General features: G+C 41.4%; 1 protein-coding gene across 1 annotated transcript in view; it reads left to right on the forward strand.

Annotated features, from left to right (window-relative positions):
• LOC139734893 (polycystin-1-like protein 1) overlaps positions 1-26915 on the forward strand; it is a 101412-nt gene that overhangs the window by 36397 nt on the left and 38100 nt on the right. Inside the window, exons 15-25 of the mRNA XM_071645673.1 lie at positions 189-321; positions 1282-1488; positions 2346-2524; positions 13402-13644; positions 14491-14645; positions 15482-15910; positions 17019-18017; positions 21644-21874; positions 22390-22535; positions 23012-23141; positions 24102-24216. Of these exons, the coding sequence (XP_071501774.1) occupies positions 189-321; positions 1282-1488; positions 2346-2524; positions 13402-13644; positions 14491-14645; positions 15482-15910; positions 17019-18017; positions 21644-21874; positions 22390-22535; positions 23012-23141; positions 24102-24216 (2967 nt within the window). The remainder of the gene's footprint in view (positions 1-188; positions 322-1281; positions 1489-2345; positions 2525-13401; positions 13645-14490; positions 14646-15481; positions 15911-17018; positions 18018-21643; positions 21875-22389; positions 22536-23011; positions 23142-24101; positions 24217-26915) is intronic.

The raw sequence follows: 26915 nt of genomic DNA on the forward strand, positions 1-26915 counted from the left end.
TTGCCTATTTTGTTAGTAGCATTCATGCATTTAATTTCAAGTGCACATGGTATACATGTACCTAATGAATCGAACAATAAGTCAATTTTCTTTGCACTTCATGATTTACAACAATGTACAAAATGTTCCTGAATTGATTGGCATGTGTTGTGATGAATTTTTTTTTTTTTTTTTTGTCTCATATTCAGGACTGCGGAATACTTCGTAACTCTGACAGCTTCAAACGGCATCAGTAATGCCACCACAACCAGAAACATCTTTGTTTTGAGCGAGCCATGCAGCGCACCAAGCTTGGGTCTTGTTGGGGGTTCTAGTAGAACTGTAAGTGCATTTTTTTTTTCTTCTTTATTCTTTTGTTTCCTTTGCTGTTGTGACCTGTTGCTATCAGCAAATTTACCCAAACATAGATTACTTGTAATTTGGTATTTGCACATTATCCAGACTCTCTAGCTTTCAAGGGTTATACAACTTGTCTCACATGTTTCCAGAAATGTACCACGAAAATAGAGTGCTGTGACTTTATCAGAGGGTAATGGAGTGATGGGTTACATTTCCCCTTTCACATGTCTGTACTGTCTGCCCTCATCTATTAGGTTTGTGATATCTAATATTGCCAATGATATATATATTTGTTTAAATCTCTGCCTATCGGGCAATCGTCCAACACTTACGATTAAAGGGGCATTCCAGATGATTTTCATAATTTCACATCATGTAGTACATAAATCGACTGTTCCATGTGTAGATTATTTTTGTGGAATTTACTGTGGTCGTTGAGCAGAGAAACCAATACTCTGAAAAACCCTAAATTACACTGAACAATGCTGATGACATAGAAGGCTTGCATATTTCAGAAATGTAGCAGTGTATTTCCATTACAAAACCACATGCTTATTAGTTTACCTGTGTAGAATCTATGCATGCCTTCTTCTTTTGTTCTGCTTCCTTGAGCCCCAACTCATGCATTCTTATGGTGAGGCTGCTATGTCATCATCCTTGTTCATTGCAATTTGATGTAAATTTTGAAAACATTCTTATTCCTCATTCCAATCACTATAAATTCTGAAACTCTGCTTCATTTGAATGTGAGACGTGTTTGCCTTCTAACAGGTATTCTAAATACAGAAACAAGTACATTATGTAAATTGTGTGCTGTTTACCTGAATGATAATTAGGTAAAGCCCTTTCCACATGGTGCTATAACCAAACTGTCTAGAGGCTAGATGCTTTAATGCACACCGAATGTGAACATGTATTTTCGATGTCCACCTCTTGTGGTAGGTCAAGTTCTCGGAGCCAGTGCGAGTGGAGATTGAGATCTCCATCGACTGCGACATCACTGATGAGACCGTCTACCGATGGATGCTCTTCCACGCCGACAATGGCAGCCGCCTGATGCTGGATCCACACCATGCCTCCCTCCGGAAGCGCACCCTCTACATAGCGAGTCACGTGGTGCCTCTTGGGCAGTATCAGGTCACGCTAGAGGTAAGACTCGATTGTAGAGAGCTGGTTTTGAAGAGCACCTCAAGATGTAAGTACAGAGCAAGGTGCCTTTAGCTACTTTTCTGTCCTCCTTCCACCCCACCTCTCTCTGTTTGTATATCTTTCTATCGTCTATCTATCTATCTAATATCTATCTCTGTATCTACCTATCTATCTATCTCTGTTTCTACATATCTGTCTATCTATCTATCTGTCTATCTATCATCTATCTATCATCTATCTGTCTCTCTATCTGTCTATCTCTCTCTCCTACATCTCTCCTTGTTCCTTTCTTTCTCCTGTTATTTTTCACAATAATGCAATCTTCAAGTATTTTGAGAGTTGCATTTTATTCTTTTGAATGTTACTGTCCTTTGGATTTTGTTGTTGTTTTGATTTGTGCTTTTTTAACCGACAAGAAGATGCAAACATACCACGTTAATGTTTAACTCCTCCTCTCCTTTCCTCTGTTTTCTATGTTTGTAGTAAACCAGTGAGTGAGAAGATACTATAGATACTGAAAAATTGTACCATATTCAGAGGTCTGTTTGAGCTGAAATTCCAAACCAGTGCATATTTTGACAGATTTTGTTTGTTAATTTCTTTTGTGTTACTCTGTATTAGTAAGCCTCATTCATGACAGTTTTTCTCTGTGATGAAATGGTGTAAAGTCAATATGAAGTCCAGCAATGACAGAGTGCAACGGTATCTTTTACTGCATGTAACATGATTAGCAGTCGACCAGTCAGATAGTAAGAATCTTTGTTGTAGGTGTTGTATAATCTGTGATAACGCTGTCTGTAACGAGCTACTGGGAAGTACTGGTAATTGAGCTACTTCCGCTTTTCTCACCGTCTCAGGTTCGAATGAACAACACCATAGTCTATGCTCAGGTCTCCCTCACACTCACCATCGTGGAGAGCCCATTGGTCGCCGTTGTAGAGGGCGGCACAACCAGGACGATAGACAGCAAGATGCCGGTCTACCTCAATGGCGGTTTCTCGTTTGATCCAGATCATCCAAACGATGCTGACCTGCGGTAAGTGTCTGTGCCTTGCACCGAAAGGAATCATGCCTTGTGTAAGTGTAGTTGTGGTCGATCGCAAGAATTCCAAGCAGACAAATGTTTTTACGGGAATGTCGCAATGTACTTTATTAGGGATCGCAATCAGAAACACCTTCCTCTCTCTCTCTCTGTTTCTTTCCCTATCCTTCGTTCCATCTGGTAACAATGCATGTATGTAATTCCTTCTATTCTGTCACTCTTTCTGTTGTTTGTACTCCTCGTACACTCTGTTACCTTGGTACTCATTCGGTGTTACATTCCGTGAAAACTGGAATTTCAAAGGCAAACACAACAACTGCAATTATTTCATATGAATTATGCCATGCAAACATTAACACATAACTGAAACACTATAATGCCTTCAACACTGCTTTCTTTACAGATACTGAGATACTGGTATGTGTAGACTTATGCCTATAACTTTCTCACTGTGTGCAATACTGATGCAATGTGATATTCCTTTGATTAGCCAGTACTTAAACATACACTTCTGTGTAACTAATCATTCTCTTAACCTTCAGAAGCAGAAGCCTTGGCAGGAGCTATTCATGCAAGCAACAATTAGATTCTCCGTGCTATTGATCATTAAGAATGCCTCTTCATATTCATACAGGTATAACACATCATACACAGAACCTAGTAGAAATTCTACTAGCTACTTTACCCCTTTGTGTAGCCCTAGGCCTAACGCTACAGTACAAATACTTCGATCCATCAATACAATTACTCTTTGCATGTAACTATTGTAAGTAAAGTATTCTGAAGATCTCACACAAAAGTCTCCAAACAACATATCACTAATCACAGTATGCAATCAGTTACAATCAACCAGGCAGCCTTATGCACTGTAAAACAACTTCGGTACTCAGTTCTAGCAATGCATCTGTATGCTACATATACACAATAGTTACTGAGCAACTGTCATTTGACCCTATTCAGAGAGCATGCAATGTGTGGTACACACATTTCTCCAGAAAGTCACTACATTTTTACTGTCTGTGAAAGTTGCACGATTCAAGTTCAACAATACTGATCTCATTTTCTGCATACATGTAGTACATCATAAAACAACACAGTAAACTCTTAGTAACAAACCTCTTTGCCTCCTTCGCAGGTTCTTCAACTCAAAGGCATTAAAAATGCAAGAAACTGACGAAGTTTTCTTCCACAAACTAACTTAGGTGTGAAGACACAGCAGCCATCATCCTCATCTGGCCCTTTGTGTCTGTCCTTGTGTGTGTCCAAGACAATGTGTAACATTAATGTGCAGCATATGTATACACAAATTTTATACACACATATTACAAAGTGCAGCTCATCATTACCTTTGTATGCATTCAAGGTCATCTCAATGTCATTGCTAGTCTTTGTTTCCAGACTGAAATTGTGCTTAATGAACTATTCCAATGAACACTCATTACATGGCTCCTTTAAATTGGACACCAATTTACTCAATAAGTATGTGAATTGGAATCTCTAAACAATGAACTGACACAATTTAGAGACATCTGCACTTATTAACACAATTTTAGAACCCTTGGCACAAATTGGACCAAATGTCCACAATTTCGACACAAATTGCTATTTGCAATCGGTCTCTCCAGTAACAGAATTATTCAATTTATATATCTCGTGTGCATTTCTCAAGTCTTGTAAAGATAACACATCAAGCAATGCTTTGAGTTTTATGCTCGAAGAGTCAATAACTTTCGTTATCTGGAACATGTCGTACATGTTTTATATGACAAAGGCAACATTTGCAATCTCTTCAAATTGTTCATACACTTCAATTAACAATAACAGTGAGATTCCTGTTCACTTTGCATTTAGTTGGGACTACCGCAACACTTCCAATGTGTTTGTATGGTTTCAAACACAATTTCTGGGAATTGAAGTTGACAATGTTCAAATGCGTCATAAAACAGTGTTCTTCACTCCTTAGCCTTTGAATTGTTCATTAGCAAGAATTCAACTTATATGTGCTTGAATGTATAAACAAGTCCAAAACAAACGCTTTCATTCATGCATGAAACAACTTGACTAGATGTCACAGTTCTCAAACTATCTAAGGTTCTTTGACAGGAAACAATCTAGAGCATAACTATGCACTGGCTCCTTGTCCGGGAATCACTCCTGGTCTTCCTGGGGGACGAGCAAGACTAGTTTATGAACTGGACGGTCAAGATATGAACATGGAGTGGTTCGCCTACCAAGTCCATTCAAGTTCTGCTCACCCATCGCGACCTTTACCTTTCGAACATGGTTGTCGCCTGAAGGATAAGTTTCGGCTATTCTACCCATGGGCCAGGCATTGCGAGGAGCGTTGTCATCCTTCACCACCACCACGTCTCCGACTCCTAGGTCTCGCTGCGGAACGGTCCATTTCTGCCTAGTCTGCAGGTTGTGCAGGAACTCCTTCCTCCACCGGCTCCAAAACTCATTCAGCAGGTGCTGCACCCTCCTCCAACGCTTCCTTGAATATACGTCGGCCCGCTGGAAGCACCCTGGTGGTGGAAGGATGACGCTGGTCTTCATCGTGATGAGCTGGTTCGGGGTCAGCGGTGCGGGATGTGCGGGGTCACTTAGATCATCTATTGTCAGCGGCCTGCTGTTGACGATTGCAGCGGCTTCGTGCATCAAGGTGCGTAGGGATTCGTCGTCAAGCTGTGACCCAGCATGGTTCAGCAACCCATCCAGCACGGTGCGGACAGATCTGATCAACCTCTCCCACGCTCCCCCCATGTGACTGGCAGAGGGAACATTGAATTTGAACTCAACAAAGTCACATCCATCTCTCAGTAGGACGTCTTTCACCTTGGTCCGGTCCATCTCACTGCCAGCTCTCTGGAATTCAGACGCAGCCCCAACGAAATTTGTGCCTCTGTCACATCTGAGCTGACGCACTGGACCTCTGATTGACACAAAACGGCGATACGCCTGGATGAAAGCATCTGTGCTCATGTCGTTGAGTGTCTCGATATGCACGGCTCTAGATGCCATGCACGTAAACAAGAGTCCGTATCGTTTGAGCTCCTTCCTGCCTTCCTTGATCATCCAAGGTCCGAAACAATCCATTCCACAATAAGTGAATGGAGGTGCTGGAGTAATTCGATCGGGAGGCAGATCAGACATCTTCTGGGTCAAGGCAGGACCACGGAGTCTTTTACAGGTGACGCATGACCGGATGTACTTGGACACTCTGCCACTGCCTCCAAGGATCCAGTACCCGCTTTGCCTGACCTGATTAAGTGTTGTACCCCTTCCTTGATGTGCAGTCTGCTCATGGCAATGACGAATGACAAGTTCGGTCACGTGGTGTTGACGAGGAAGAATGACCGGGTGTTTCTTCTCGTATGGCTCGTCGCATTTGCGAATGCGTCCTCCAACGCGCAAGATTCCTCTGTCGTCTAAGAAGGGGTCGAGCTGGCGAAGACGACTGGTCATTTTCATTTGACGCGTCTTCTGCCTCATAGTCAGGTCATCTCCTCTGCTTATCACTGACAAGGCCTGGATCTCTTCTGGAAAGGTTTCCCTCTGTACCAGTCTCACAATCTCTATCTCGGCGATCTTTAGGCGTTCTACATTGATGGCCTCGTCCTCTGAACGTTTGTTGTGGTTCTTGTTGCGTTTCTCCTCACACCGCTGCCTCAGTCGAGCGATAAACAGCATACAGTTGGCAACTGCTCTTTTGGCCTTGTGCCAAGTCGAAAATCGGTCCAGTCTACTTGAGTGTAGGAAACTTGGGCTTACATGAGAAGTATGGACGTGTGACTTCTTCAGTTCCGGGTCATCAGTGTGTACCATGAATTTCTCTCCTGTAGATTGAGCGGGGAGTGTACTCTTCCACAGGAAGTCAGGTCCACGTAGCCACTTAGAATCCTTCAGCTGGGCTACCGTCAAACCCCTTGAGGCATCATCAGCCGGGTTTTCCCTCGATTCGATGTGTCTCCACTGTGACGTGGATGAATGTCTTCGAATCTGATGAACCCTGTTTGCTACGAAGACATGAAACCGCTTCTCATCATTGTTAATGTAGCCGAGAACCACCTTGCTGTCAGTCCAGAAGGTGTGAGTAGCGCCTTCAAGTTGCAATTCTGTATCCAGGAAGGCCTTGACCTTGACCGCAACAACGGCAGCTGTTAATTCCAAGCGAGGAATAGTCACCATTTTCAATGGTGCCACTCTGGCCTTTCCGATCACAAGAGAACAGTGCACTTGTCCTTCAGGGTTGGCGACTCTCAAGTACGTACACTGGCCGTACCCACTGGTGCTGGCGTCAGCGAAGTGATGATACTCTGAGAACTTCACCTCTCCAAGGTCAGCTGGCTTGTAGCATCTGTTGATCGATACGGTGGGAAGTGTGAGGAGGTCACTTCTCCACCTCTCCCATCGTGTCCTCAGTTCCTCAGAAAGGGGGTCATCCCAGTCGACTGATAGGCTACATAGCTCTTGTAGAATTCGTTTGCCCGGCAAAATGAGTGGAGCTATCAGTCCCAATGGGTCATATATGGACATGACCGTGGACAATACGCCTCTTCGGGTGAGAGGCTTGTCTTGCAGCGTCATTCTGAAGTTGAATGTGTCCGATTCGACACACCACTGTACGCCAAGGGCTCTCTCAATAGGCAGGTCGTCATGTTGGAGGTTGATCTCTCTCACATTCTTGGCCCTGTCCTCCTCAGGCACAGCATTGAGCACTTCTCTGTTGTTGGATACGAACTTGTGCAAGTGCAGACCTCCCTTCTCGCACAACAGCTTGGTTTTGGTGATCAACTGAATCACTTCTTGTGCTGTGGGCATCGACTGGAGTCCATCATCAACGTAGAAGTCATGATGAATGAAATTCTTGACATCTTCTCAAACTCTTGAGTAAGATCTGTTGCCAATCTTCGTAAACCGAAATTTGCGCAACCAGGTGATGACCCAGCCCCGAAGAGATGTACCTTCATACGGTATGTGCTGGGATCCTCGTCAAGGTTTCCACCTTTCCACCAAAGGAACCTGAGATAGTCTCGGTCTTCTTCATTGACCTTGAATTGGTGGAACATCTCCTTGATGTCGCATATGAATGCAACATTCTCACGTCGAAAGCGACAAAGAACTCCCGTCAGCTTGTTCGTGAGATCTGGGCCCGTTAGGAGGTGACTGTTCAGAGAATGTCCCCTGTACTGGGCGCTGCAGTCAAATACAACCCGCAACTTGTTGGGTTGTATTACTCCATGATGTGGAATGTACCACGTAGTACTCTCATCATTGCCTACTGGAACACTCTCAGCGTACCCTTTGCTGATGAGTGTTTCCATAACTTCAGTGTACTTCTTGTGATACTCCATGTTGTGTCTGAACCTCCTCTCCAGTTGAATAAGCCGGGACCTTGCTTGGGCTTTGTTGTTTGGAAGCTGAGGCCTCTCGTCCTTGAAAGGAAGTGGCATCTCATAGTGACCATCGCTACTCTTGTGGATTCCCTTTTCCAAGATATCAAGGAATTTGTAGTCATTCTGTGAGAGCACTGTTCCTTCGTCATTCACATCAGAAAAGTCGGCTTCCATAAGGCTCCTTACTTGATGGGGTGTGATTTGTTCCCTAGTTGTTGTCTTCTCAGAAAGGAAAACTTCCTTTCTGTCTATGACCAAGTTATCTGGGATTTCCCTGGCCATCAATCTGTGACTGGTACCGATGTGATCATCATCTTTACAAATGTAGTTAGGACGCATCGTTCCCACGATGCTCCATCCGAGATCCGTGCGAATTCCATATGGTCCATTGTTACATGGTGCAGGAATCACGTCTCTGGGCATCAACGCTCTTGCGCAATCATAGCCGATCAAGAGGCCTATGTCGCAATCTTGGAGAGGCATAAGCTTGCTGCTAAGGTTGCACAGGTGGGGTATGGACTTCGCAGTCTTGGGAGTCGGCACATGAGAACGGTCTGCAGGCATGATGTCACGTGTGTATGTTGGTGGTAGAGCTATCTTGTTCTTGCCATCGTGAGCTCGTACACACAATCCTTCTACACGTTCACTGGTTATCCTTTGGTTTTTCATTGACAGTGTGGATAGCTGTAAGTTGACCTCAGTACCATGTATCCCCATCTCATCTTTGATGGATTTCAGTAGAAAGGTCGTGTCTGACTGTGTGTCCAGCAAGGCGTATGTCAATCTCTCTCCTGCATCATTCCTGTGGGACAGCCAGACAGGAACAATCATTGAGCTGGAAATGTGGCTGTGATCACTTCTTGAACAGGAGCTTGTGGACCTGTGCTCCGTCCGGTTGCTCGTTGTTTTGTCAGGTCCTACCCGTGTTTCTGTCTTTGTGCTCTCAGTGCTCAACGTTTGTCTGGTGTCACCGTGAAGCAGCGTAGGATGTTGCCCTTTGCAATTCGCACATCTCAGCCTGCGTCGACAACTCCTGCTCATGTGTCCTCTCTGCAAACAGCCGTAGCAGAGTCCATTCTTTAGGATGAATTCCTTCCTTGCCTGAAGATCTAACTTCGCAAAGGACTGACACTTGTCTGTGTGATGAGCAGCCCCGCAGAATGAACAGGTGGGTGATTTACGACCTTCCGTGTTTGCAGATTGAGCTTGAGTCATCGTGTTCATCGATCTTGCTTTGGACTGCTTTCCATGGCTCAGTTTGTCGTCCCTCAAGCTCCCAAATGAAACTACTGGGTCGCAAGCAATAGCAGCTTCATCCTCAACAAACTTGACAAAGACTGCAAATGGAGGGAATGCACCAGTTTCCTTTCTCCATTGGACTACAGTTCGCCCCCATCGAGTTATCAACCAGTCCGGGAGCTTTGAAGTGATCTTCCTGTTTTCCCTCTCGTCGTCGAGATGATTCAGATGATGTACCGTCTTGGATGCTGTGTGGCATTGGCGCAGAAAGTCAGAGAGCCTTCGCAGTCCTGCAGAATCCTTTGGCGCTATCTTGGGCCAACTGTCCAATCGATCCCTGAAGGCATTTGAAATCACAAATGTGTTGCCATATCTTTCATCCAGGGATTTTATCGCATCTCTGTAGGCCATGTCATCTCCTGCTAAGGCATAACCTTCTACCATTTCCCTTGGTTCATCTCGCAGATATTTAAGTAGGTAGAAGAACCTCTCATGGGGTGGAACCTTGCTATGTTCGATGAGAAGGTTATAGCTCATCTTCCAGGCTGGGTAATTTAGCGGCTTTCCATTGAAGACAGGGGGCTCCGGCAATGGAAGCCGATGAAGATGGAGAGTATCCTGTAGATTCCTGGTCAATTCCATTTCTAACAAGGGAGTCTCCTTGGTCTCTGGGGTAAGAGGAGTCACATCATCACGCACAACTTGCGCTGAAGTTTTCATCTGAGCATCTTGGACGGTTTCATATCTAGATCTCTCGTGAGGTGCATCCGAATGCATACTTGAAGTATCACATCGCAGATTCTTGAGGATGTTGAAGGTTTCTTTCATAACAGATGCATGATCTGCCTCGACCTCATCGAATTGAGCCAGTATGTCATTGTCTTCTGTGCAGATGGCTGAATACTGTTCCTGTGCATCGATCAATTTATCCATACAATCCTGCAGTGTGTTACGATGTTGTTTGATTTCGTCATAGTCATCTTCCAGCAACAGCGTTCTCAATTTACTGCAGGAACGTCTCCACTTGGTTAGAGAACTCCTAAAGCCTCTCCTTCTCACATCCAAATTCCACTGTATTCCCCTTTCTGTAGGCTGTCTGTTACGTTCTTCTTGCACTTCTGCCATTCTCTCAAGAGTCTCATCAACTGGTACTGCTGTATCTCTCTCGGTCGCAGCCATGTCTCCGTAATATCAATTGACGCAGGGAGAGTATTCACTATTCAGTTTTCACTGAGATAAGAGTTTTCACTGTAAGTGTAGTTGTGGTCGATCGCAAGAATTCCAAGCAGACAAATGTTTTTACGGGAATGTCGCAATGTACTTTATTAGGGATCGCAATCAGAAACACCTTCCTCTCTCTCTCTCTGTTTCTTTCCCTATCCTTCGTTCCATCTGGTAACAATGCATGTATGTAATTCCTTCTATTCTGTCACTCTTTCTGTTGTTTGTACTCCTCGTACACTCTGTTACCTTGGTACTCATTCGGTGTTACATTCCGTGAAAACTGGAATTTCAAAGGCAAACACAACAACTGCAATTATTTCATATGAATTATGCCATGCAAACATTAACACATAACTGAAACACTATAATGCCTTCAACACTGCTTTCTTTACAGATACTGAGATACTGGTATGTGTAGACTTATGCCTATAACTTTCTCACTGTGTGCAATACTGATGCAATGTGATATTCCTTTGATTAGCCAGTACTTAAACATACACTTCTGTGTAACTAATCATTCTCTTAACCTTCAGAAGCAGAAGCCTTGGCAGGAGCTATTCATGCAAGCAACAATTAGATTCTCCGTGCTATTGATCATTAAGAATGCCTCTTCATATTCATACAGGTATAACACATCATACACAGAACCTAGTAGAAATTCTACTAGCTACTTTACCCCTTTGTGTAGCCCTAGGCCTAATGCTACAGTACAAATACTTCGATCCATCAATACAATTACTCTTTGCATGTAACTATTGTAAGTAAAGTATTCTGAAGATCTCACACAAAAGTCTCCAAACAACATATCACTAATCACAGTATGCAATCAGTTACAATCAACCAGGCAGCCTTATGCACTGTAAAACAACTTCGGTACTCAGTTCTAGCAATGCATCTGTATGCTACATATACACAATAGTTACTGAGCAACTGTCATTTGACCCTATTCAGAGAGCATGCAATGTGTGGTACACACATTTCTCCAGAAAGTCACTACATTTTTACTGTCTGTGAAAGTTGCACGATTCAAGTTCAACAATACTGATCTCATTTTCTGCATACATGTAGTACATCATAAAACAACACAGTAAACTCTTAGTAACAAACCTCTTTGCCTCCTTCGCAGGTTCTTCAACTCAAAGGCATTAAAAATGCAAGAAACTGACGAAGTTTTCTTCCACAAACTAACTTAGGTGTGAAGACACAGCAGCCATCATCCTCATCTGGCCCTTTGTGTCTGTCCTTGTGTGTGTCCAAGACAATGTGTAACATTAATGTGCAGCATATGTATACACAAATTTTATACACACATATTACAAAGTGCAGCTCATCATTACCTTTGTATGCATTCAAGGTCATCTCAATGTCATTGCTAGTCTTTGTTTCCAGACTGAAATTGTGCTTAATGAACTATTCCAATGAACACTCATTACACCTTGGGATGGGTTCATATAGTCTACATACATGTAGTTTATCTTGTCAACTCCCATAGAAATCAAACTGATCAGCCATTTTTGTCTCGCCCACCGGAGGTGAAGGCGAGACTAAGGGATCCAAATGGCGTCCGCCCGTCGTCCGTCCGTCCGTCGTCCGTCCGTCCGTCGTCCGTCACAAATGTTAAGTTTACCTGCAAGACTCTCTTATGATGCATAACTTGGCAACTGTTACAGCAATGGCAGCCACACTTGGGTGATAGAAACACTAGGGGTATCTTCATGTTATGGTGTTGTCGGAGGTCATGTGATGATGTCACAGGTCATTTGAGGTCATATATTAAAGAGTTATGTGCAAGACTCTCTTTTCTATGTTAAAGTTTACCTGCAAGACTCTCTTTTGACAAATAACTTCACATAAGTTGCTTGGATTACAACCTAACTTGGGTCATAGATGCACTGGGGGTACCTTCATGTTATGGTGCCGTAAGAGGTCACATGATAAGGTCAAAGGTCATTTGAGGTCATACGTTGAAGTTTACTTGCAAGACTCTTATCACACATAACTCGACACATGTTGCTACAATGGCAATCAAACTTGGGTGATGGATGCACTGGGGGTACCTTCATGTTATGTTATGGTGATCCCTTTGTGTGTTTCTGACCAAACTTGGATGGTAGATGTCCCTTGGGGAGGTGAAGGTCATCACAAGGTCAAAGGTCACATACAGGGGTCAACGAATTTTTAGGGCCCAATGTTAAGTTTTTATGGCGCGTTTTGATTATGGCTCATAACTTTTGATCCCTTTGTTCCTTTGTGACCAAACTTGGATGGTAGATGTCCCTTGGGGAGGTGAAGGTCATCACAAGGTCAAAGGTCACAGACGGGTCAACAAATTTTTAGGGCCCAATGTTAAGTTTTTAAGGGCACGTTTCGATTGTGGTTCAGAACTTTTGCTCCCTATGACCATTTGTGACCAAACTTGGACGGTAGATGTCCCTTGGGGAATTAAAGGTCATCACAAGGTCAACGGTCACAGAAAGGGGTCAACAAATTTTTAGGGCCCATTGTTAAGTTTTTCTGGCGCGTTTCGATTATGGCTCATAACTTTTGATCCCTTTGTCTGTTTGTGACCAAACTTGGGTGGTGAATGTCCCTTGGGGAGTTGAAGGTCACCACAAGGTCAAAGGTCATAGGCAGGTCAATGAACTTCTGGGAGTTAGAAAAATATTAATTTCTTGTATGCGAATGGACGAGACACAATTTGGCACTTGCCTTGTTCTTGTTGCAAGCTCAAGTTTTTTTGTCCTCTCTCTCATTGGTTAAAAGATTTTATTAGTCCTGTGATGGATCACACTGTTCCAGAGCAAATACAATGTAGGAGCTTTCAGTTCTGGAATTTTTTGCTTTGTTTGGTGAAGGTCTATACTCCCTGACTTGTGAATCTGTTTGTGAGATAGACAGACTTTCCTCACACTATTTAAACTTAGGTGTAGAGATGGAAGTCCAGGTCAACTGCAAGTATCTATGAAACGCATTGAATTGAATATGACAATGGTCATTTCTTCCTTACGATAGGTACAACTGGACGTGTCGTCTCATGGACAACCCTGCTGAGCTCTGCTTTGACTCCGCCTCCCTTGGCAACCACTCCGCCCCTCTCCCGGCCGCTAACGAGTCGGTGGTCTTTCCCTCCTCGCTGCTGCGGATCGACCTCACGTACTGGTTTGTCTTCTACCTGACGGTCAGCAAGGGGGACCGAGCGCCTGTCACAGTGTCCCAGGTTATCAAAGTGGTCAGCACCATGGAGAATATGTATGAGTAAGTTGGACACTGTTGATATCATTATCTCTCCACCCCCACCCCCTTTAAGCAAATTTCATAAATCACCTTTGAAGTGCAAAAAGAACAACACGTGACTATGCAAACGCACAAAAATAACAATGTACAAAAATATCATTTCTAACGAACAAATTTAAAAAAAAGCAAGCCATGTGAGTGCCGGATCATCCTCTACTACATATAGTTACTACTGTACGTTGAGCATACTGTGTGGGCCATGGCTTAGCATTATCTGAGGCATAACGGCATGGAAGTACATTGTAGTAGCACAGTGTACTTTGAATGCACACACACTTCTTGTTTATGTATATGGAATCACATAGTAAAAACATCCACTACTACAGTATTGTCGCTTGTTACTCATTCTTATATATCATGGAAGGTGAAGTACTGATTACAAGTTCCCTGTCAACTGCAAAATTAATAATGGAAGAAAATGTACAAGTAGCAATTTGCTTTATGTGAAAATTTCAGCTTGCACAGTATATGCGAGCATAATAGTTCCTTTTGTGGCAAGTATTCCTTGGCTGATTTACTTGTCTGCAAGTGGGTTTAGATATTGTTTAGTCAAAAAAGTGACTCCAGTTGTAGCATTTTGAAGCAGCATTGTCCTGTGCACTTTTATTTCATCTTGTCTCTTTGATTTTTGTTTTTTCATGTCAAACAAACCAAACTTTACTTGAAATTCAACAAAAGAAAAGGGTATGCCAGTTGTGGGTCTTGCCTCCACTGTCTTCCATTTATTGCAAATATTACAAAAGAAAGTAAATGTTTTAATGTGAGACTGGGGAATGCATGTACCTCTCTCACCCGTTCATTTTGCAGGGTTCTCGTTGACTGCCCGTCGTGCGACGAGGGTTTCGTGAATTCCAACACGGAGCTGACTCTTGAGGCGCTGTGCCCGACGTGTGGGGACAACGTGACCATGGTGTGGGAGCTGTTTGTCGTCTTTGACGGCACCACCGTTGATACCAACACAGGTGAGACACACTCGCACAGATGGATATACTCTAAAACCAGAAACATTCACAGCATGACGTCCTTTTTCACTGCGTGAAATTTTCGCGAATGCCACTCGCGTCAATGTATTTCATTGGGTAAACAAAAAGGCTGTCACATGCATTTTACTTTCCTGAATCTTGGCTTCTTGCAAAATTTGGAAAAGTTACATGCGCATGAAAATTTTTGGTTTTACAGCAGGTAGAAAGATAGATGGATGGATGGATGGATGGATGGATGGATGGATGGACAGATAGATACTAGATTGATACTAGATTGATAGATAGATAGATAGATAGACAGATAGATAGATATATAGACAGATAGATTGGTACATACGGAGAGAGAGGAGTGCTTTCTATGCTGATTGGCACAGATGTCTGGAAACTAATTGTCCAAATTCATGAAATTCTTTTGTCGAGGTGTTTTTATTGCAACTGATTGACAAATTGACCTACATCAATGTAAATATCGATGTAGGGCAATTTGTCAATAAGTTGCCATAAAAACTAATTGTCCATGCGAGATTTCCTAATCCACCTAATCTCTTGTGTGTCATTATGGCCTTCCCACTGAACTGTGGCACATTGCTACACTTGAATGGGCTTGCAAACTTAACTATAAAGTCAAGTTTGGATTAATTATTGAGTGATGATGAAAAAGTTTAGCAACTTTTAAAAGCTAAGTATCTGGGCACACTAAGTGTTAGAGAGTGAATAGTGAAGATACTTGTAATACAAATTGTACCTGTATGATCTACCCAGAAATACATGTAGGAAAGTCTTTACTCTTTTCTTCCCCAACCTGTCTTCATCAGCCTCCAGATGTTGGCGTGCTGACGGGTCCGGGCCTGTAAGCAGTGGTGTCGTCTCCACGACAACCGCAGTGGCCCCACCCACCTCCCACAGTGCATACACCATCACCAGCGGCCAATCAAGTCCTTCAACTCCACCCTCTGACCCCGGTTCCACCACCAGCCAGGCACCAACAAACGCACCACAGACTTCGAGAGCACCTACCTCTACGCACTTGTCCAGCACCATCTTCAGCACTGCAGCCGATGGAACAGGTTCCACAGATGCGAGTGAAGCAGGGCCTTCTACTACGCCACTAGCGTCCACTTCCACCCCACCATCAAGTGGAACAGTGTCTACAGAAGCAAGCAATACTCCAACACCTGAGCCTTCTACTGACCAGCCCAGCAGCTCGCCTTCATCTACACAGACAGTGTCTACTAAAGGATCAAGTAAGGAAATCGGCATATACCTTGCTCCTTCAATGAAATATATATTTGAAACATTTGATTAAAATGAACAGCTTTGACTTTGTTTGCTTTTTTTGTCTGTATGAAGAATAAGTGCCTTTATTGTTTGAAGGTTACTGTAACCTTTGGAATGAGGAGGTGTATTGCCCATGTACATGTGTGCTTTTTCTCAAGATGAGGTTAAAAAAACAGTTTTGGCATGAAAGAATGTTTGTCAGAGTTAGATGTGAACTTTTTGCAACAAATCATGCAGTGAAAGTGGTGGGATGGTTTCAGTCAGGATTTAGTTGTTAAAATGCAAACTTAGTTCTTGTATACCTGCAGAACTGTCAATTTTAGCTCTAAAATGTACACATACATGTACCTTGTATGCATGAGAAATGTGTGATGTAACAGTTCACAGCAAGTATTACAATTTTAGAGCCTTCCTGATTGTGGTCGCTACGTAAATTTGTATTATCGATTATTGATAATTAACAAGTTGGACCACTGTAGTATCCACAGATCTTCCGAACTAGAGTGAATCGTATGCAGCTTGTGAGAAAATACAATTGCTAGGGTGCAGTCGGTCATGTAATGTTCTACTTACCTACTACTGAATGGGGAGGTTGCTTTAGGAATAAAAGTCATGTACTACAGTCAAAATCATTTCATACTTATGATCTTGAAATACTCAACCCAATGTCCTGGCAAATTGCATCAGCCAGACAGGTTTCTTGGCAGACCATCTAGATATATTGCAAACAAATCCAAATGGTGGAAGATGAATTTTGAGCCCTTCAGAGAACCATTTTTTGGCTCTGAGTTAAAGTGTGCAAAGACATAAATCACTGTTTTAAATCATTCCCTTCAAGGGTCTGACATCTCCGATAAACTTTGTTCAGGATTCATCAGGCATCTGTAGGCAAATGGGGTACTTCACCTTTATTTATGCATCACAGTCTTCCCTGTATCCTAGCCTCCTCAAAAATGGAGAAGACAATTCTCTCTGTTCCTTTTACCTTAATGCAGTGCAACCATGGTAATTTTCCCTTGCAGCAATCTCAATTAGAGTGTCATGATGGAGCCGTTTTGTACATGTTACCCACAGCTACCTCTACAGGATCATCAGCAAATATCACTACGGCAACAGCTGCTTCGACGACACATACCAGCCAGGGAGGTTTCCCTCCGGGACAGAGCTTCAGCGAGACCTTTTTTTCTTCGGAGTCGAGCTCCTTCGCCGAGAGTTTCTTCAGTTCCATTGGCGGTGGTCAGGGCAGGTCTGCTGAAACGAATAACGGTACAAAGGAGAAACCTTTCTCGACTGCCGATACTTCTGATGGAGACGGCAAGAGTGGCAGCGCATCAGAGTTCTCGAGCGGAAGTCGGACGCAGCGGAATGTGAGCACTTCCAAGAGTTTTGCAGATGCAGGATTCAGTTCTTCGGTAGCGGAATTGTTTTCCTCGTCAGCTGCATTTAATGCCCCGTCTGCCGGTACCAGCACGTCTGCCGCAGGCTCCTCACCGGTCGAGGAAGATTCCTTTGCTGAGGCAGTGTCATCGTTCGCTGAGCAGGACCTTTTCCAGCAGGGGTCGTCATCGGTGGCAGAGGTATTTCCAACATCTTCTCGTCAGCAGGCGTCAACGAGTGCTGCTGGAACCACCACACCACCAGCACCGCTGGCCACCACACAAGCAACATCCGAAGGTTCAACCCCGCCACCTTCTTCCACCGCCAGAGGAGTTGAGTCTAGCTCCACAACGCCAGCAACGAATGTTGATTCCCTGAGCAGCAGCGTAGTCGAAGATTATTCCGAGGACTACGGCGAAGACTTCTCGGAAGACCTCTACGAAGACTACTCGTCCGTCCCCATCAACCCCTCTACGGCCTCCACCACGCGCACTTCCCTTACCACTGCCCAGCTGTCCACCATTCACCTCTCCACCACAGGAACCGCCAGGCATACCACCAGTGGCACCACCAGTGGCACCACCACACCAAGGTCCACCACAACACCGCAACAAGTGGTGGAGGACTACAGCTCTCTCCTGGAGGAGTCTATTAATGAAGATTCTTTCCAAGAAGAAAATCCTCTTGAAAGTGGAGGTAAGTCAGCAGTCATCTGTCTAGAGCAAGTGTTTACGTCAGGGGTATCTCACAATAAAGAGTTTCATTGCAAAAAGGGCTGAGTGCCATTTTTAAACATTTTAAAGGACAAGTCCACCTTCATATACACAAGGATTGAGAGAATGCAGCAATATTAGTAGAACATATCAGTGAAAGTTTGAGGAAAATTGGACAATCCGTTCAAAAGTTACGAATATTTTAAGTATCTGCGCAGTCACTGCTGGAAGAGAAGACTACTACAGTGTATGATGTCACATGCGTACAACTACACTGTATATAAGGAAAATAAAAAGAGAATTTCACAAAACTTTACTTTTTGAATAAAGTGCACATTTCTTCGACTTGCTACTGACGTATGTTAAGGGTAATGTTATTCCCCCTGCCTTCTGAAAGAGAGAAGTCGCGTGTTCTTTTGTTATGCGAGAAAAATCGAAATATGTTGAATTTTCTTTATTCTTTCTTTATGTCGTTGTACTCATGTGACATCACAAGCTATACACATAGTAGTCTTTTCATCCAGCCGTGACTGAGCAGAAATTTCAAAAATTCATAACTTTTTAACGGATTGTCCGATTTTGCTCAAACTCTCACTGATGTGTTCTACTAATATTGCTGCATTCACTCAACCCACATGTCTATGATGGTGAACTTGTCCTTTAAAGTAAGTTTATCATCAAAAAGAGCAAAATAAAACCATTCCAGTGATACCACGCTTGCAACATGACAAGGAATATATTCTTGAAGTTATGATTAAAACCAGCTTTTAAGTTATGATTAAAAATATCCTGTACTTTTGGACTATTTTCTTATGTTTTTGTAGCAGCTTTTATCGCAAATATCTCAACTTAGCAAGAATGGAGATAACTTGTTTTGAAATCAAACTCTTCAAAGGTATACCTTGTTTTTGTGATATTCTCTATTAAGATGCATATGTATTGCACTGTTTTCTCAGAGGAGGTGACTGCTAGTCTGCTGTTGTATGCAAACTATTGGTGGAACCTCATGTTAATCTGCTCCGACTCCTCCCCCCCCCCCCCAAAAAAAAAAAGCCAAACAAACAAATGAAATTATTTCAATCTTGACTGTACACTTGACCTATCATGTTCCCATGGAAAAAGCTGGAAAAAAAAATCAACACCCATTGCATTCAAATGAAGTACATTTTGAAATAAAGATTTTAGGAATGAATGTTTGCACAAACATCTTATTTCACATATAGCTATTCCTTTATTGATCAAATTGATAACATGATAACAAAGACAATTTACGGAAATTCTGCATTACGGCTTGCAGAACGTTTATCAAGTCTGAGATCTTTCAAAGAGATATTGTTTGTGTACGGAATAAACAAATCTTTAATATGTGTTGAATGCACTTGAATAGACAATGCCATCAATATTTGATTGTAGAACGTGCAATGATTTTGTTACAACCTATGCTTTTTATAGCTGTTTGGAAATGGGCATACTGTTTGCATCTGTTGAACATTATCCAGCTATCCTACTAGTATTGCCTATTAAAGAAATAATTGACCATTATTTGTTTTTAACACAGTATCCAGTTCCTCAGAGAGTGAGTATGAATGTGTTATGGATGATAACATGGCGACATTATCTGGAGAACTGACCTAAACTAACTTTCCATTAAAAATGTAACATGAGTATGAGGGTATGCTCTTCTGGAATAAAGTGCAACCTTATGCTTTTATTTTTATATATATATATATATATATATATATATATATATATATATATATATATATATATATATATATATATATATATATAAATAAAAGCATAAGGTTGCATAAGCATATATATATATATATATATATATATATATATATATATATATATGTTTACTTTTTTTCATTTTCCTGTCCAGACTTCTGATCTTTCAGATCCTAACTGCAAGTGGTCATGTACCTAAAAACTTTATGAGAGGAAAACTTTCAACAATATCTCTGCAAAAATCTATTCTTTTCATCACTTTGGATTTATGTTCATACACATGCTACATTTTAGCCTACATCTATACTATAGTTTTTCAGTTAACATATACCAAGTTACATCTGTTTTGTTCTTTTAATTTGATAATTGGAGTGGTACTTATTTGTATCAGGTTTCTATTTACAGTGTGATTTTTAATCTGAGGGGGTGGAAGTACTTTATAAGTTAGGAAGACCTTTTTTAACCATAAAGTGTTGACTTGCAAATGAACACATCCCGTAAAGCCAGTGTATTTTTGTATTTTTAAAACATAACTTCCACAATAATACCAAGGGTACATACAACTCAAGTGTAGAGATCAGCATCAAATGGGAGCATTTCATGGTCCAAAAATGTAATGATAAGATACTTTACGTAAGATGATTCAATGATATGATAAATTCAAACTACAGCATGTACCTAAAACATGTTCTTAAAATCAGAATAAGGGACAGAAAAAAAGAAAAGTAGTAATAATAAATCATTCATAAACAGTTTTTCACAGACCAAATGGTCAATTTCATTTTACTACAATTTGCCAAATAAACTGCACAATGGAAACATCAAAACAAATCCAAGATTTGATTATTATTAAAATTCATGAAATTCATTTCGTGAATTGTCAATCAGTTGCATAAAATCCAAAATTCATTCTCTTATTTTATTCTCTCTCTTATTGCTGTACATGGTTGAATATAGACTCTTCTGTTTATGCACTTTATCCCATCATGTTTATCTCTTATAAGCACTGAGAGATTTCAGTGTAATTTTTAATGTGTGTAAAACAATTATTGTGATCTATGATAATGATGATGATAATAATAATAATGATAATGATAATAATGATAATAATAATAAAGATAATAATTGAATTTTTATGGCGCTTTATACTGGTGTTTGTAAGCGCACTATTATTCGACTACATGAATGTAGACACTGTGACTTTCAAGAAAAATGGCTGAAGTTAAAGCAAAAACACTTTTCTTGCCTCATGCCAAAGCCATGGAACTGTTTGATGTCTTTGAAAAACTGTCTCAGTGCTACTTTAATACATGTACTGTAAAACGAGGAATGTTCTCGTGCATTTTAATTTTGTGAGAGCCATGATTTGCGAAATTATAATGCATGCGAAAGTTCTTGTCTACACTATATGCATTGAGTGTTAGAGGTAACTTGTGAAAATTTCATGCTGCGAAAAAGGCTGTCAGCTCCAATTTGCAAAAATTTCATGCCTCAAAAATATCTTGTTTTACAGTACCATGTATAGATGGTTATTCCATTAAAAAATTGGAATCGCAGATCAACAGCACACCCATGCCAATTTCCATTCGTAATTGTATATGACAACTAACTTTCATACTAATCTGCCATTACAATCAATACTGCTACCACTTTTTCTTACTGGTACATATCCGTTGATGGGTATTGTATTCGTCTTTCATATGACCAAACAACAAAAGCAAAAAAATAATTCTAAAAAATTTCTAATTTAAAAATTAAAAAAACAGAAAAAATCTCTGAAAAGAGAAAAGAAGGAGGATCTCCTTCAAAAAAAGTTTCAAAAGAATCTTGGGTGTGTCATAGTGAAGTCTTTGTCTGCGAATTGTGTCCACTCAGGTACAGGAGACAGCGACAACAACAACAACCAGAACAGCGACGACAACGGGGATCCCGTCGCAAATCTGGAAGACACGTACGAGGAGCACATTGTCGCCAAGCGACGGCAGCCGGTAGTCATCAGCGAGGACTCCACCACCACGGGGCTCAAGGGTGGCCAACTCACCCTCAGGGACGGACTCTTGGAAGAGGGCCGCACCTATGCCGTGGCCGTCAAGATATATGAAGAAGGTACGGGATTGCTGGCTGTCATCCCTTCGCCTAAATTCAGGCATCAGGTCTAATGTGGTTTCAAGTATACACATCATTCTATGATCAGTAGGTGCTACAATGTACAATTGTACATTAACTGTCACACCCAGACCCATATTTGAATTGTCGTTTGTTTTTGGTACTAATCGCCTTTTGTCAAGAGCGAAACTGCTGCCAATCTTGTTTATTTTCATTTTTTTAACGGGAGGTTTTGTTTTCATGTGGTGTAATTCATCTACAATAGGCATGCAGAGTTTTACCCACAGTGTGCGTGTGTGTTTTATCTGTCATTGAAGAGTATTATAAACATATATACAAACACACAGAAACATACATAGAAATGTACATATACTGAAAGTGTGCATTATTTATGCACACACATACTTGAACATTGCCAACATTATATTGAAAATATCTGCCGTTCGCCTTGTGGCACCACTGACGCGCTGCATCTGCTTCAATATTCACATCTGTTTCGCTCTCTGTGGTCACAGATGGTGGTGCAGGACAGATCGGCGAAGCCTTCCAGTACGTGACAGTGAACGAGGCCCCCAAGTGGGGGGCGTGCACCAGGCTCCCGGACCAGGGCACGGAGCTGGAAACCACCTTCTCCGTCGACTGCCACTCTTGGCAAGATGACGTGAGTTCTACATCCTTATTTTCTCAAAGGGGGCAGAGGGGGAATGGGGGAGGGGGCAGAGGGAGGGGGCAGCAAAGGGAATAGTGTCACAAACATAATCTCAAACAGCATGTTCTGAGTGAATGAATGCAATCGCTTAGTAAACTGTCAAACATTGTACGTTCCAGGTGATTATTAGGTTATTTTTCCCACTGAACTATGAAAGATGTTATGTGCTATACTCATGTATTTGCTAAATAGTAAAGATCTTCAGTTCAGGTGCAAAAATAAGTTCTTTTAACATAAAACATGTATCATTAATAAGAAAAGCTTTCTGTTTCATTTTCATTGCATTCTGAGGTATAAAACCATGTTTGCAAAAAGTTTTTTTTTTCTTTTCAAGAACCAATTTTGTGTAGCCTATTTCTTAGGAAAGAGAGATATTTGTGGTCTAGCAATATCTTACTCCATATTGGTATGTGAATGTGTTGGAATAGGACTTGCCGCTGCTGTACGAGATCAGATACAGTCTCAACCAGTCGGATCCAGAAACCATTCTCTACTATGGCATGGATTCGTCCATTCGCTTCCTGCTGCCTGCTGGACATGCAGAGAACAACCACAATGGTAAGTTTGCCAAGAATGCATGAAACTGTAATGTTTTTTTTAGATTATTGATAATGTATGATGGAGACCATTTGGATATGGGTTCCATGCATGTTTATTCCTGGTCTGTTGTGTATCACATTGTATGGTGTTACAATCATAAATGAATAGCAGTCCTGGGTGTGATACTCCATAATCGCAAACTGTTAACACACATGAATGTATCTGATGATGCTACAGTAACCAGTTCCCTAGACAATTTTGACAAACCCTTAAAGGTGAAACATAGTTCTCTCATATATTTTTTGTATTTCTCCTTTTTCTTTTTGTTTTCTTTTTTTTTGGGGGGGGGGGGTTGACCATCTTCGGCATGCTCTTTAACCCGTTGAAGACGAGTCCTGAGAATACTTGGGCCAGTGTCTATGGGAGATGTGTGTTGTAGCAAAATCAGCCCGTCCTCAGTGGGTTAACTATCTTGTCTTAGATGTTTCTTTTTTCTTTGCGTATTATCTCTATCTCTGCGTCTCTCTCTAAAGCTCTCGCTATGCTGTTCACGCCACCTGGTTTCATTAAAGGCATACAGTGTACTTTACCATTTGCAGATAAAACAAAAACCCAGCATTAGTGCTTTAAAATAGTTCTAAAACGTGAGTTAGCGATAGAAACAACCACTGTAAATATTTGAATCCATATAATTGATGTCAAGTTGTTAAATACAAAAAATGTGAACAATAGTTGTAATAAAAATGTTTCCAGACTTAACTGTCTACAGTTACATTTTATTGAGAAAAACACTGATATCTCCTACTTATTAATAGGCTTTATTGCGAACATCTCTATATGGTAGGATATTTTGTGATACAACAGACCTACACGCATGTATCAAATGTGATATCGTGAACATTTTTGAAATCACTGCTCCCAAAGGTAAACAAGACCTTTATTCTTTTATTCTTTATTTTCATTTTTTTATTTCTACAGTGTACCTGAAGCTTGCTATTGTAGACAGCCAGGGAGCTAAGACATCAGTCTGCGACATAGCGATACCGGTAACCCCAAAAGAGTTTGGCAGCTTGGAAGAAAAACTGAATTATCTGTGAGTACCACCCAGGCCTTGTACAGTGTTTGCTATTGAAATGAATACACTTTACACTTCTTAATCACTGCAGTAGTGTGGCCACCCTGTGCAATCCAGGAGATTGGTGATCCTTTCTAGTGTGATTTGATAAGGAAAGTATGCATAACAAAATCTGAATTAGGATATTCAGTCAACCTCGCCCAAGTCAAATCCCCAAAGGTATGGGAGAATATCCTTTGATTATGTAAATTTCGACCTACGCAATAGGATGACTTGTGCAAGGTTGACTGAAGGCTATGTAGCCAATCACACAGGATGCAGTACCACGAGTCAGTCTGATGTTTCATAACCATTAGACAAAAAACTTGTGCACCATTGAGACACCAAATTTGTGCATGCAGAGATAAGAAATGTCTCTCGGATTGTTTAGGTGGCCACATGCTGAGTACGTTCTGTCTCGTTCGTAGTCCCAAGTGTTGAAATCTGCGTCATTTCCATGAGAATGGGAAGGGTGCAATACTCTCTGTAACATCTAGGCTAAGGGAGATTGCACCCTTTCGGCCTTACCTACTAGGGACGTGGTTACTGTGCAGAGTTACGCTGCACAGTGTTAGTTGACGGTGTTGTTTTTGCACAAGCAAATTTATGATGTACCTGCCCTACCCTGTTCATTGTGAATGCATGCTCCATCCCTCCCCCGTCCTGATGGTGGTATGGATAACCTCCTTGTTTATATGTATCCCAAAATATGGGAAATGTAATGACATTTGTTTTGTTTTGTTCTCACTTGCTCCTTCTGTTTTCACCCTTCGTCATGCATGATGGAAATGCTGTGGTTATACATCTTTATTATATTTTTGTTTTGTTTTGTTCCTTGTATGAAGGGCCCTTCATGTACATTTTGTCCTAATGTGTTATGAGTGTCTTGTTTAATCACTGAATGCTTATGTGTACATACAACGATTCATCCACAATTTTATGCCTAAATTGTAACCTGTAATCTCCCTTGCAATAAAGCCATCTCAAGCCTTTTCCTGTCTACCTGCTGAAAGTTACAAAGAAAATGTGAATAGCACAGACAAGAAAATCTTTCAACGGTGTCACATTTTTCTGTCTTCAAAACATCAATAGATTTACAAAAACCTTCACTTGATATGACATATTCTATCTCCATGCTAATGCAGAATAAAGATTTAATGGTAATTTGCACAGCTACATATTTCTACTGAAGAATGAGTGTCAAACATATTAGTAATTGCAGTCAGTTGTTGTCTCAACTGATTTGACATCACAAAGAGAGAGAGAGAAAAAAAAAAGTTAAAAAGAATGAACAAGAGAAGAGAAGTGTGCTTGTGTATTTGCGCTTTGTGCTAGCCTCTGTGTTTGTGTACTGAAGTTATGTCAAATGTGAGGAATATGGCGTCTCATTTGTTGCATTGCCTTGGTGAGCTGACGGCGTGGCATTGCCAATTTGGGGTTCAAGCTGTTCAATCGATTTCAGAGATTACGTCCCATTTTGCTGAGTCAACGATCTTCATGTTGCCGTGACACCGGCAGTCCAACTAGGTTGAAGAGTGTTTCAGTCTATTTTATGGATTTTGTGCATTTTCGCGCAGTCGAGATTCCTTTGTTCTCGCAGTGTCTGCCGGTGCATTGTGCGAATGTGTGCAGAGAAAAAGAAGTGACTTTCTTTGTAGTGTGAGAGGGAATGAGACACAATGTGTGCATACAGACAACAGAATTATACAACGGATTGCTCATTTTTAAGGGGGAAAATTTCATGTTGGACTCTAACCCTACTCAGTGCCATCAATATCTAAATGTCAAAAAAAAAACAACAACCAAAAACATATGATACAAAGTCATGTGATACTGTCATTGTCGTTGTGATTGTGACCACAACAGATATAAACACCTTGTTATGGGAGGCAGAAACCATTTAAAATCATACAATTTACTGCTACAACTATTTACAACCACATACCACATGAAATGACAAAAGTTGACAAAAGTTGCTTGCTCAATGTGCATTTGCCTGTGCATCCTGTGCTGTGAAGTTAGCGTTGTAAATATCCATGCTCTGTACCTGCTATTCCATATTACACCAAAGTCCCTTAACCCCCCCCCCCCAAAAAAAAAGTGTAAGATCAGCCTGCATTAATGTCAAGAAATGTTGATTAATTTTAAAGAAAAAAGAAAGAAGCAAAAGGTGCTATTGCATGTGTTGTGCACACTCCCCTTCCAGTACTTATCCTTTGTGTACTCATTTTATCATCTTCTTTATTTCTTGAGTCAATATGATTGTTTCTTGCCCGTACTGATAGGAATAAGATTCAACTCGATCACTACCATTGGATGCCTGGTTTTAGGTATACATATGTTTTGTGTGTGTGTGTGAGTTGTAATGTCATTTTCATCCCTTCATTGATTCGGTAAGTGTGGTTGTAGAGAATCCAAGCAATCGCTGCATATTTTGCCGGGTAAACGCGATTGAAATTGTTGTGAAATTCTATTTCCTTCACCCAATCTCGTCGTGGCGTCTACCGATCAGTGCGACACTGAGAAGGACGATACTGCGGCGCAACCTTGTCGTGCCGCCGAAATATTGGACGTTCATCACGTGATGCTGTCATGATGGCTAACCTGTTATAATGATGATGAACATTTTATTGTGAAGGCAACTAATATGCATATCATCCATTTCTGTGCACAGTATC

The sequence above is a fragment of the Diadema antillarum genome, unplaced genomic scaffold, assembly GCF_040938485.1.
Source record: "Diadema antillarum isolate AM-2024a unplaced genomic scaffold, OU_Dant_1.0 seq00000550_RagTag, whole genome shotgun sequence".
In the NCBI taxonomy this organism is placed as follows: Eukaryota; Metazoa; Echinodermata; class Echinoidea; order Diadematoida; family Diadematidae; genus Diadema; species Diadema antillarum.